Genomic DNA, 13,418 nt, shown 5'->3' with positions numbered 1-13,418 from the left:
TTATTCTATGATTCTATGATTCTAATAACAACATCAATTTAATCCTTTCAGGCATCATCTGATGATTTCCTTGCTCTGCCTGAAACCTCCAAGGTATAAAATTGGCTATAAAAAGGGGACAGAGACCTACCATCCATTATTTTTGTGTAAATATCAGGTAAATATTACACAATCCCACTCAGAATTCCCTCCTCCTCCTCCTCCTCCTCCTCCTCCTCCTCCTCCACTTTATTTCTTAGGTACTTGTATGTTTCTTGCTTGTAGGTGACATTTGAATGTACCCCAATATCTCCCCCAAATAAATCTCTTTTGAGTGTAAGCTAAAATGGCCGCCTTTATTTTAAAAAGGTTTCTCCTTGGGGAAAAGATTCCGTAAACATTGGTAGAAAAGTTACCCAGCCTCTTGCTATGTATTCATCATTCTCCCTAATTCCCCCTGTGGGATCTATTTCAGGTAACGTTGCTCACGGGGTCCTCAATCTTTCACATCTTCCGGCTTCTCCTGAGCTTCCCCAGTGCTCTGTGGAAGGCGTCCTTCATGTCCTTGTTCCTCAGGCTATAGATGAACGGGTTGAGCATCGGGGTCACCACCGTGTAGATGACGGTGGCCACCTTGTCCTTGTCCCCGGAGTAGCTGGAGAGGGGCCGGAAGTAGACCCCGATCGCCGAGCTGTAGAAGAGGATGACCACGGTCAAGTGAGAAGCACAGGTTTGGAAGGCCTTGCTCCGGCCCTGTGCGGAGGGCACCCGAAGCACGGTTTGGATGATGAACGTGTAAGAGACGAGGATGAGGAGGAAGTTGCCGATGATGATCGTGCCTCCTTCGAAGTAGCTCAGCATCTCACTGAGGTGCTTTTCGGCGCAGGCCATGACTATCAGGGGCTGGAAGTCGCAGAAGAAATGGGGGATGTTGCGACGGCCGCAGAAAGGGAGCTGGGACATCAGCAGCGTGTGCATCAAGGCATGGAGGTGTGCCAACAACCATGCAACGAACACCATGAGATGCCGTCGGACGGGGTTCATCAGCAAGAAGTAGTGCAAAGGGTGGCGGATGGCCACGAAGCGGTCCAAGGCCATGGCGCCTAGGAGGAAGTTCTCGGTGATGGCGAAGGCAAGGAAGAAATACATCTGGACCATGCAGCTGGCGAAGGTGATGTTCTTGCGGCCCACCCGGAGGTTGTGCACCATCTTCGGGATGGTGGTGGAGGTGAAACAGATGTCCATGAAGGAGAGGTGGCTGAGGAAGAAGTACATGGGGGTGGAGGAGAGTTGGGCATCGGAGCGGATGAGAAGGATAATCAGGAGGTTGCCCAGCAGGTTCAGCAGATACAGGCTGAGGAACAGGGCAAAGAGGAGACCTTCTTGTTCAGGCTGAGTGGACAAACCCATCAATAGGAAATCAGGGTGGCTGGTGTGGTTTCTCCTTTCCATGGGACTAAGGGAGAAACAAGGACAAGAGCGTAAGAATCTCCAACCTAGACTATTGCAACTTTTTCTACGGAGGGCCGTTTATTATTTGTTTTATTTATTCTTAAAATTATTGTTCCTATTGCTGTTGTAAACCACCCTGAGCCACTAGAGAGGGCAGCATATCTTTACACCGCCCGTGGCGCCGCGGGCGCCACGGACTAAATAAAACAGTAAGCCCTTGGAAGGCGGGCTGTGTCCGGGATGAGGAAGGGTGCCGATTGGCCCCTTCCTCATGACAGACTATCGGAGGGACCAATCGGCAGGCGCGAAGCGCCTGCCGATTGGTCCCTCCGATTCCTTGCCGGAGCAACTGCGAGCCGCGCGTAGCGCAGCTCGCAGTTGCTCCAAGCCAGCCGGACTCTAAGAACCTCTAAGAACCTCTAAGAACCTCTAAGCTCTAAACCTCTAACCTCTAAGCCCGCGAGCCGCGCCTGCAGATCGGGCCGCGCCCGCGGGCCGCGCCCGCGGATCGGGCCGCGCCCGCCGGCCGCGCCCGCTGGTCGGGCCGCGCCCGCCGGCCGCGCCCGCGGGTCGGGCCGCGCCCGCCGGCCGCGCCCGCGGATCGGGCCGCGCCCGCCGGCCGCGCCCGCGGATCGGGCCGCGCCCGCCGGCCGCGCCCGCGGATCGGACCGCGCCCGCCGGCCGCGCCCGCGGATCGGGCCGCGCCCGCCGGCCGCGCCCGCGGATCGGGCCGCGCCCGCCGGCCGCGCCCGCGGATCGGGCCGCGCCCGCCGGCCGCGCCCACGGGCCACGCCCGCCGCCGCCCAGGGAGCCCCCGGCCTCTAAAAACGCATCGCCGGCACACGAAGATGGCCGCCGGCAAGAAGACCGCGCCAGGGAGCCGCCCGCCGAAGGAGCTGCCCGCCGAGAAGAAGCCACCCAAGGAGCTGCCCGCCGCGAAGGAGCTGCCCGACGTCGCTACAGCCCTCTCACCGGTAAGCTACCTTTCCTCACCCTGCCCTCGCCAGTCCCTCGCTCTCCACCCCCCTGCTAGGGCCCATTGTATTTGGAATACAATGGGCTCTTTTACTAGTAAATAAATAAAATAATAATAGTAGTAGTATCAGTAGTACTAGAGCCTCTTGTGGCGCAGAGTGGTAAGGCAGCAGACATGCAGTGTGAAAGCTCTACCCATGAGCCTGGGAGTTCGATCCCAGCAGCCGGCTCAAGGTTGACTCAGCCTTCCATCCTTCCGAGGTCGGTATAATGAGTACCCAGCTTGCTGGGGGGTAAATGGTAATGACTGGGGAAGGCACTGGCAAACCACCCCGTATTGAGTCTGCCATGAAAACGCTAGAGCGCGTCACCCCAAGAGTCAGTCATGACTTGGTGCTTGCACAGGGGATACCTTTACCTTTACCTTATCAGTACTACTACTACTACTACTACTACTACTACTACTACTACTACTAGTACTAGTAGTAGTAGTAGTAGTAGATTGGATTTTAAAAACTATAATAAGGCATTTTAATGGATTATGATAAATGTAAGACTGATAAATGTAAGACTGATAAATTGCATTTTATAAGACTTGTATGTTTCTTCCTTGTACTGCTTTTTTCTTCCCGTTTTTCTTGTTATCTTAAACTCTAAACTTTTCAATTTTATTATTTCTGTTCTTTTTATGTAATTAAAAACTTGTGATAAACATTAAAAAAATTGACCAGGATTCATTAAAAAAATTCTTAAAAAAATTTTTTTTTAAAGAGAAATATTTATTTATTTATTACATTTAGGCCTGACATTCTCTGGAGGCTCAGGATGGATTACAAAGAATGAAAAGTACATATATATTTAGAATACACTTGCATAGAAATTTTAATTATTCAACATTAATTTTTTAAAATTTAAAATATGAACAACTGGAAAAGCAGGCTCCAGTTGCCTCATACTCCAAGTAAAAAAGAAGGTGAGGAGTAAGATGTACATACAGACTTCAGCTGTAGGTGGGGGAGCAAACAACTATAAAGTTTTTATGTAGCAGAAATATAGGAGGGCTAAAGAAAAAATAAGGAGTTAATACATATAGAAGAAAAAGAGCTGGCTTTTATACCACACCACTATCTAATGACTTATAATCACCTTTCTCTCCCCACAACAGACACCCTGTGAGGTAAGTGGGCCTGAGAGAGCCATGAGAGAAATGCTCTGTGAGAATAGCACCAACAGGACTGTGGCTAGCCCAAGGTCACCCAGTTGGATGCAGGTGGTGAAGGAGTGAGGAATCAAACCCAGTTCTCCAGATTTGAGACCATTGTTCTTAACTACGACACCAAGCTGGCTAAATTCAACATTTGCTCTACACCAGTGGTCCCCAACCTTTTTATCACCGGGGACCGGTCAATGCTTGACAATTTTACTGAGGCCCGGTGTGTGTGTGTGTGTGTGTGTGTGGGGGGGGTAGTTTACTCCTCTACTCTCAACCACTGCCCTAACGCTCTCTGATCGCTATGGTAATGTTTAAACCTCCCTTCAAAATAAGATACGGACACGCCACAACAATGAACATAAGGAACATTTTATTTTCATGGAAATTTTAACTCATGACAATGACAAATCAATGGGAACCCTGAGCTTGTTTCTCTGCAACGAGAGAGTCCCATCTGGGAGTGATGGGAGACAGTGACACCCAAAGTGTGTTGAAAAGGGCTGGGGGGGGGGAGAAGGCGTCCTTCGCGGCCCACCTCCAATTAGTCGACGGACCACTTGTGGTCTGCGGCCCACAGGTTGGGGATTGCTACACTACATAATATAGCGAACGAACAAGAAGGGGAAAAAAGGCTGTCCTCCATATAAGGGTTCTTGACTGGCCCTCTTAAGTAGCTTTCATAAATCTGAGTATATCTTTTCCAACATGGACCTTCCTCACCCATTGAGTTATATCAGTTTTTGGCCTCTTTGGGCTTGCTATGGCGCTGATAAAGCTGCTCTGACTGAGCAGTGATATCTGGGCTCTCTCAGCCCCACCGACCTCACAGGGTGTCTGTTGTGGGGAGAGGAAAGGGAAGGCGAATGTAAGCCCCTTTGAGACTCCTTCGGGTAGAGAAAAGCGGCATATAAGAACCAACTCTTCTTCTAAAGTAATATCAGGGCTCTGAAAAAGCAGCATATAAAAACCAACTCTTCTTCTTCTTCAGGAATATCAGGGCTCCCACAGCCTCACCCACCTCACAGGGTGTCTGTTGTGGGGAGAGGAAAAGGAAGGCGAACGTAAGCCCCTTTGAGACTCCTTCGGGTAGAGAAAAGCGGCATATAAGAACCAACTCTTCTTCTAAAGCAGGGGTAGTCAAACTGCGGCTCTCCAGATGTCCATGGACTACAATTCCCAGGAGCCCCCTGCCAGCATTCGCTGGCAGGGGGCTCCTGGGAATTGTAGTCCATGGACATCTGGAGGGCCGCAGTTTGACTACCCCTGTTCTAAAGTAATATCAGGGCTCTGAAAAAGCAGCATATAAAAACCAACTCTTCTTCTTCTTCAGTAATCTCAGGGCTCTCTCATCCTCACCCACCTCACAGGGTGTCTGTTGTGGGGAGAGGAAAGGGAAGGCGATTGGAAGCCGCTTTGAGACTCCTTCGGGTAGAGAAAAGCAGCATATAAGAACCAACTCTTCTTCTTCTTAATCTGTACATCTACCCTGTAGGAATTAGAACTCCTAATTCACATACACTGTTTATTTTAATATATATATATACATATATCCTTCCTTTCGCTTCCCGTGGTGACCCAAAGCAGTTTAGATAATTCCTTCTCCTCTGTTTTACCCTCACAACAACCCTGTGAGGTAGGATAGACTGAAAGTGCGTGACTGGCCCAAGGTCACCCAACTAGCTTCCATGGAAGAGCAAGTTGGTTTTTATATGCTGCTTTTTCAGAGCCCTGATATTACTTTAGAATATATATCTATATATATCTATATATATCTATATATCTATATCTATATATCTATATATCTATATCTATATCTATATCTATATCTATATCTATATCTATATCTATATCTATATCTATATATAGATATAGATATAGATATAGATATAGATATAAGATAGATAGATAGATAGATAGATAGATAGATAGATAGATAGATAGATAGATAGATAGATAGATAGATAGATAGATAGATAGATAGATAGATAGATAGATAGATAGATAGATCATAGAATCATAGAATCATAGAATCATAGAGTTGGAAGGGGCCATCTAGTCCAACCCCCTGCTCAACGCAGGATCAGCCCTAAGCATCCTAAAGCATCCAAGAAAAGTGTGTATCCAGCCTTTGCTTGAAGACTGCCAGTGAGGGGGGGCTCACCACCTCCTTAGGCAGCCTATTCCACTGCTGAACTACTCTGACTGTGAAATTTCCCCCCCTGTCTATAGATAGATAGATAGATAGATAGATAGATAGATAGATAGATAGATAGATAGATAGATAGATAGATAGATAGATAGATAGGTAGTCTGAAGTGTGTTGCACAGAAAACTCACACCTTGAATAAAACTTTGTTGGTCTTAAAGAGGCCACTGTTCTATTAACCCTTCTGTCACTGTACATATTGGATGGCACGGGGAGAAAAGTGAGTGTGGCAATGTGAGTTTGGTTCTGTCTCTTTAAGAAAGGGCAGGATTGAGGGACCCCAGCCTTGAATCTCTGCCAGAAAGGCAGATTAGGAAAGCGGAGTTGTATGTTTGGGGTTGACGGGATCTCAGGGCCCATCCCCACCCTAGCTTTGAGCCCAGCAGCATCCCGATAACCATGATCTTGTCAATAAACTCTTGTTTACAAGGACCACAATGGCCTCTCAGGGGTCTCTGGGAGACTCGCAAGGACCTCCTGCCCGGACTTTGAGGGACGGCTCCTGGAGACAAGCTGCTTCGTCTTGAGCAAAATCAGGGAGGTCAGCCTCGGGGAGGGGGGGGGGAGGAAAGGGGGGCTAGGGATCCCCTGGAATTACAGCTCATCTCCTGAGCACAGTGATCAGTTTCAGGAGAAAGTAAATCTTTTAGAAGGTTGACTCTACGGCACTGAGCCCTACCGAGGTCCCATCCCCAAATCTCCAGGAGTTTCTCAACCTGGAGCTGGCAACCCTACCCCCTATGCCAGTGGCCGGGGACGTCGACCTTGGAGCTCCATGCAAAAGAAAGTGGCATGATCGCTAGCTTGTGAGGTTATAGGGGTGGAACCCATCTGGCCTTTTATTAAGGTATCTACTAGACTGAAGAAGAGTCGGTTTTGATACCTCACTTTTCACTGCCCGAAGGAGTCTCAAAGCGGCTTACATTCGCCTTCCCTTTCCTCTCCCCACAACAGAAACCCTGTGAGGTCAGTGAGGTTGAGAGAGCCCTGATATTCCTGCTCAGTCAGAGCAGAAGAGTTGGTTCTTATATGCTGCTTTTGTCTACCCGAAGGAGTCTCAAAGTGGCTTCCAGTCTCCTTCCCTTTCCTCTCCCCACAACAGACACCCTGTGAGGTCAGTGAGGTTGAGAGAGCCCTGATATTACTGAAGAGGAAGAAGAGTTGGTTCTTATATGCTGCTTTTGTCTACCCAAAGGAGTCTCAAAGCAGGTTACAGTCGCCTTCCCTTTCCTCTCCCCACAACAGACACCCTGTGAGGTAGGTAAGGCTGAGAGAGCCCTGAGATTACGGAAGAAGAAGAGTTGGTTCTTAGATGCCGCTTTTCTCTACCTGAAGGAGGCTCAAAACAGCTTACAGTCGCCTTCCCTTTCCTCTCCCCACAACAGACACCCTGTGAGGTGGGTGAGGCTGAGAGAGCCCTGATATTCCTGCTCAGAGCAGCTTTATCAGTGCTGTGTTGACCCCAAGGTCACCTAGCAGGTTGCATGTGGGAGAGCGTGGAATCAAACCTGGCCTCGCCAGATTAGTAGTCCACACTCCTAACCACTACCCCTCTGAAATAAATAAATCTGAAAGAACAAACCCAAAGAGGGAAAGATCAGAACATCCCTTCTTTCCAGTGTAAATATCCTCACACACACAGCCACAAGAGCATGGAAGCATATACAAATATCTGGGCCCTGGTCAATTTAAAAACCATGTAATGGTTGACTCTTGGATGCTATTCACAGAAGAAGAAGGGTGTCCGATGAAGACAGTAAAATCTAGAAGTTGGGGCTGCATTTGAGAAACCCCCATGCCTATTTCCTTACCTAATTCACCCACAGTTCTGAGTTCTTGTGATCCTGAGGACGCTCAGAAGTTCAGTGCATCAAAGTTCGTCATCTATAATCTGGGAGCTGGACATGGTATGGAAAAGGATGCTCCTCTCAGCCCTCCCTTCTCCTGTGAGAGTGGAGGACAAATGTGTGTTCAGGAGGAAAGAACCAGGCTGGAAGGAAGAGGGCCCTATGAGCACATGCAGGAGAGATGTTCTGAGGTCCTCAGTGGCACCACTGGTACGTCACCCGGGGGCTTGTTATGGATCAGTCTCTATGGGATCTTGCATGCTAAATTCGGCCTCACCTTGGCTCCTATGTACTACTGAGCTGTCCTCAGCAGAGTTGTACCCGTTGAAGTCAATAGACTGAGAACGAGGAAAGAATGTGGGGTAGGGAGGTTGTGAGAGAAACAGTGTGGTTAGGGGTAGTGGTTACGGGGTTGGGTGGGGAAGTGAGAGAGCCAGGTTTCAATCCCGCCTGCTGGGGGATCTTGGACCTTCGCCTCTGCGAGACCATCTCTCACGGGGTTGCCGGCTCTGGGCTGGGAAATACCTGGGGACTTTGGGGGTGGATCCGGGAGTGGGTGGGATTTGGGGGCGGGGGGGACCTCAATGGGGTACAATGCTGAAAGTGTCCACCCTCCCAAGCAGCCCTTTTCTCCAGGGGAACAGATCTCTCGTTTGGAGATGAGCTGGAATTCCAAGGGATCCCCAGGCCCCACCTGGAAATGAGCATCCCTATATGATCCTACAACCCTGTGCAAGCACCGAGTCATGTCTGACCCTTGGGGTGACGCCCTCCAGCATTTTCATGGCAGACTCAATACGGGGTGGTTTGCCAGTGCCTTCCCCAGTCATTACCGTTTCCCCCCAAGCAAGCAAGCTGGGTACTCATTTTACCGACCTCGGAAGGATGGAGGGCTGAGTCAACCTTGAGCCGGCTGCTGGGATCGAACTCCCAGCCTCATGGGCAGAACTTCAGGCAACATGTCAGCTGCCTTACCACCCTGCGCCACAAGAAGCTCTTACAACCATTGTACCACTGCTCTATTGATTGAACAAACCATCTTGTTGAGTGTACTGGCTCACTCTGTGTAATCTCCCTTGAGCCCAAGGGTATATAAAGACTTACTCAAATAAAGCAGGTAGGGATGCCAGCCTCCAGGAGGGACCTGGAATTGTAGCTCATCTCCAGATGACAGAAATCAGTTCCTCTGGAGGAAATGGCTGCTGCGGAGGGGGTTACTCTATGGCCTTGGACCCCACTGAGGTCCCTGTCCTCCCCAGGCTGTGCATCCACATCTCCCAACTTAGATTAGGCAAGCCTACCCCCCTGCCCGTGGCCGGGAGGGGACCAGGCAATCGAAAAAGCAGGGCCTGTGTGGAATAAGGAGAAACTCCCGCCAGACCCCAAGTCTTCAAGGTGCCCCTGGACTCAACCCCCCTTGCTTCAGACCAAGAGGGCTTCCCGCCTGAACACATCTGCCTGGGACTTCCAACGGCTTTCCCCTTGTCAGTCTTGCATTTGGAGTCGCCACCCTGGTCTGCAGAGGGCTCTGGCGCCTGGGGGGCTGGCCTGACCTTAAAAGGATGGCTATGGGGGGAGGGGGGTATCCCAAGCCAAGCCAGATGGCAACATCTCCCCCTAGTGGTCCCTGGAAGAACAGCAGCTGGCCAAAGGATGCTGCGTCAGGGCCTAAGATGCATTTGGGTGGCCGTGAGTGTTGCCAGCTCCGGGCAGAGAAATAACTGTCGGCTTTTGGGGTGGAGCTGGGAGTGGGCGGGACTTGGGGCTGGGAGGATCCTCAGGGGAGTAGAATGTTAGAGAGTCCCCCCTCCCAAGCAGCCCTTTCCTCCAGGGGAACTGAGCTCTGCAGTCTGGAGAGGAGCTGGAGTTCCAGGGGATCCCCAGGCCCCACCTGGAGACTGGCATCCCTGACCCTCAGTGGGGTCCAAGGCCACAGAGTCCCCCATCCCAAGCAGCCCTTCCCTCCAGGGGAACTGATCTCTGCAGTCTGGAGAGGAGCTGGAATTCCCGGGGATCCCCAGGCCCCACCTGGAGGCTTGCATCCCTGACCCTCAGTGGGGTCCAAGGCCACAGAGTCCCCCCTCCCAAGCAGCCCTTTCCTCCAGGGGAACTGATATCTGCAGTCTGGAGAGGAGCTGGAATTCCAGGGGATCCCCAGGCCCCACCTGGAGGCTGGCGTCCCTGACCCTCAGTGGGGTCCAAGGCCACAGAGTCCCCCTTCCCAAGCAGCCCTTTCCTCCAGGGGAACTGATCTCTGCAGTCTGGAGAAGAGCTGGAATTCCAGGGGATCCCCAGGCCCCACCTGGAGGCTGGCATCCCTGACCCTCAGTGGGGTCCAAGGCCACAGAGTCCCCCTCCCAAGCAGGCCTTTCCTCCAGGTGAACTGATCTCTGCAGTCTGGAGAGGAGCTGGAATTCCAGGGGATCCCCAGGCCCCACCTGGAGGCTGGCATCCCTGACCCTCAGTGGGGTCCAAGGCCAGAGAGTCCCCCCTCCCAAGCAGCCCTTTCCTCCAGGGGAACTGATCTCTGCAGTCTGGAGAAGAGCTGGAATTCCAGGGGATCCCCAGGCCCCACCTGGAGGCTGGCATCCCTGACCCTCAGTGGGGTCCAAGGCCACAGAGTCCCCCTCCCAAGCAGCCCTTTCCTCCAGGGGAACTGAGCTCTGCAGTCTGGAGAGGAGCTGGAATTCCAGGGGATCCCCAGGCCCCACCTGGAGGCTGGCATCCCTGACCCTCAGTGGGGTCCAAGACCACAGAGTCCCCCCTCCCAAGCAGCCCTTTCCTCCAGGGGAACTGATCTCTGCAGCCTGGAGAGGAGCTGGAATTCCAGGGGATCCCCAGGCCCCACCTGGAGGCTGGCATCCCTGACCCTCAGTGGGGTCCAAGACCACAGAGTCCCCCCTCCCAAGCAGCCCTTTCCTCCAGGGGAACTGATCTCTGCAGTCTGGAGAGGAGCTGGAATTCCAGGGGATCCCCAGGCCCCACCTGGAGGCTGGCATCCCTGACCCTCAGTGGGGTCCAAGGCCACAGAGTCCCCCCTCCCAAGCAGCCCTTTCCTCCAGGGGAACTGAGCTCTGCAGTCTGGAGAGGAGCTGGAATTCCAGGGGATCCCCAGGCCCCACCTGGAGGCTGGCATCCCTGACCCTCAGTGGGGTCCAAGGCCATAGAGTCCCCCCTCCCAAGCAGCCCTTTTCTCCAGGGGAACTGATCTCTGTCGCCTGGAGATGAGCTATAATTCCAGGGGATCCCCAGGCCCCACCTGGAGGCTGGCACCCCTAGTCTGCAGCAGAAAAAAAAAGTTTGCATCCAGTGATACGTTTATCTTTGTTGGTCTTGCAGGTGCCCCTGCACTCAAAATTTGTTCTTGTTCAGGAAAGTTTGTGCTGGAAGGAAGTTTGCTAGTCTTTAAGGTGCCCCTGGTAGAGATTCAGGAACGGTGCCTGGGAAGGACAGGATCCCCCTCAGTAGGGTGTAGTTAGGATGGCCAGCTCCAGACTGGGCAACATTTGGAGATTTTGGGGTTGGAGCCTGAGGAGTGCATGGCTTGGGGTATAACACGGTACCTTCCGAAACAGCCCTTTTCTCTATCACCTGGAGATCAGTAGTAATAGGGGGAGATCTCCAGGCCTTACCAGGAGGTTGGCAAGTGCACAGACAGCACACCCTCCAAAACTGCTCTGTTCTCCAGGGGAACTGATCTCTGCAATGAGTGCTAATTCGGAGGGATTCTCCCAGTCCCACCTGGAGGCTGGCACCCCTACTCTGGGGACTCCTGTTTTATTCCGAAAGAATTTGTCTCGAGCATCCGGCAGGTAATAAAAATCGAACTTGGATCATGAGAGAGAGGGCAAGAACAGAAAGCTCCTGCAGCTCTTTCGTACACGCCCAAGGCACTGCGGATCCTCACTGTAAGGTGAGGTAGGAATTTCTCCCCAGGGCTGATAGCCCCAGAGATCTTGGAGGGTATTTTTGCTTTCCTAGAGCAAAGGTCACTGGGAGAACAAGGGGGGGGGGGAGCTGTGCATTTCCTGCATTGTGCAGGGGGTTGGCCTAGCTGACCCTCGGGGGTCCCTTCTAGCTCTATATTTCTGTCTGATGTTTCTATGTGCCTCTATTACCAGTTAACCCTCTAGCTGCAGTTCTCCTGTTCCCCCCTTCCATATTTCTGGACTGGAATTATATATCACACCATAACAAAACAACAACAAAAACAAGAGTCCAGCAGCACCTTCAAGTCTTACAAAAAGATGTGTTGGGCTTTCTTCAGTGACTGCTTGGCTTCTCCAGATACAGCTAGAAGGTGAGTCGTTCTGTCCTTGTCTCTCACAAGGACTCACCTTCTAGCTATCTCGGGAGAAGTGAGCCAGAAACTCGGGGTAGCTCCTCCCCTTCCACAACTTTTGTCTGTCTTTAAGGTGCTCCTGAACTCTGGCTGTTTTTAAACTTTCTCCTTTGAAAAGATAAAACCAGGCGCTCCTGGTTTGTATAGGTTTGTCAATTCAATTTGCTCCCTTGCTAGGTTTTCTAGCTGGCAGCTGTATCACACACAGATCCTTACAGCCTGCTGAGAGACAACCAATGAGGACATGTGATATCATATGTGAAAACCAAGAAGATATTTTTGCACCCCATTTTTCATTACCTGAAGGAGTCGCAAATCACTTACAAACATCTTTCCCTTCCTCATCCCACAACAGGCACCCTGTGGGGCTGAGAGAGCTCTAAGAGAATTGCTCTGCAAGAATAGCTCGCTCTAAGAGAACTGTGACTAGCTCAAGGTCACTCAGCTGGCTGTACATGGAGAAGGAGTGGAGAATCAAACCAAATTTTCCAAATTAGAGTCTTCCACTGCTTAATCACTATGCCACACTGGCTTATTGATTAGGTCCATTCGTTAGGATCAAATGCCTTCTGAAAGAGCACAAACAGCCCTACCAAATGATGCACCTCAGGGATGCCCTTTACTGATCAAAGAGGAAAGTGTCTGCAATCCTCACTTTTATGTCTTATTCACTATAAGCAATACTGGACAGGTATACCCATAATGCTTTGCATGTCAGAAATCAGCCAAAAGTGGGCTCTTTCTAGAGCTATAGGGAAGGGCGGTATAAAAATCCAAATAAAAATAAATAAATAGAATATTTTAATACCCTGCTTTTCACTGCCGGATGGAGTCTCAAAGTGGCTTACAATCACCTTAACTTTCCTTCCTTCACAACCGACACCCTATGGGGTAGGTGGGGTTGAGAGAGCTCTGACAGGGCCGCTCTGTGAGAACAGCACTATCAGGGATGTGACTAACCCAAGGTCACCCAGCTGGCTGCATGTGGAGGAGCAGGGAATCAAACTTGCCAGATTAGAAGCTGCCACTCTAACCACTGCACCAAGCTGTGGTGTACTTCAAGTAAGAAGTTTCCAGGATGTCACAAGTAATGCAATTATCTGCACAAAAGGGCTGGGTAGAGTGCTTCTCTCCCACCCTAACACAACAGGAACCTGGGCCAGTGGTTGATCTAACTAAGCATGCTGTATTGTTTCACGTTAATGTCTCTTTCTGGCGAAGTAAGCTTCCTAGCAGCTTTCTCCTGTCCTTAATTACTGGCACATCGAAATCCTATTAGAAAAGGACCCACAACTCCCAGACTCCTTCTCCCAGGCAAAAACCAGGTGTAGTCCACATTCTGGACTCGTCCAGAATCTGATCAGCTCCAGAGGCTTCCTAATATCTCATTAGGAGTTTCTTTAT

At 51.0% G+C, this 13,418-nt stretch overlaps 1 protein-coding gene across 2 annotated transcripts; it reads right to left on the bottom strand.

The window, feature by feature from the left end:
• Positions 1–430: 430 nt before the first annotated feature.
• On the bottom strand, positions 431–9,282 carry LOC143831445 (olfactory receptor 1F1-like). 2 transcript variants are annotated; one of them, XM_077324437.1, is made up of 3 exons: positions 9,226–9,282; positions 7,637–7,769; positions 431–1,435 (listed from the first exon to the last, which is right to left on the bottom strand). In XM_077324437.1, the coding sequence occupies exon 3, from the start codon at positions 1,429–1,431 to the stop codon at positions 484–486; it is 948 nt and encodes a 315-aa protein (XP_077180552.1). In that variant the 5' UTR covers positions 1,432–1,435; positions 7,637–7,769; positions 9,226–9,282; the 3' UTR covers positions 431–483. The 2 variants fall into 2 exon arrangements, with proteins under 2 accessions (XP_077180552.1, XP_077180553.1); XM_077324438.1 differs by lacking the exon at positions 9,226–9,282 and having other exon boundaries at positions 7,637–7,785.
• Between the last annotated feature and the right edge of the window lie 4,136 nt (positions 9,283–13,418).

The sequence above is a fragment of the Paroedura picta genome, chromosome 3 (genome assembly GCF_049243985.1).
Source record: "Paroedura picta isolate Pp20150507F chromosome 3, Ppicta_v3.0, whole genome shotgun sequence".
Lineage (NCBI taxonomy): Eukaryota > Metazoa > Chordata > Lepidosauria > Squamata > Gekkonidae > Paroedura > Paroedura picta.
The sequence above is the reverse complement of the archived record's forward strand: the minus strand, read 5'-3'. Positions and strand labels throughout refer to the sequence as shown.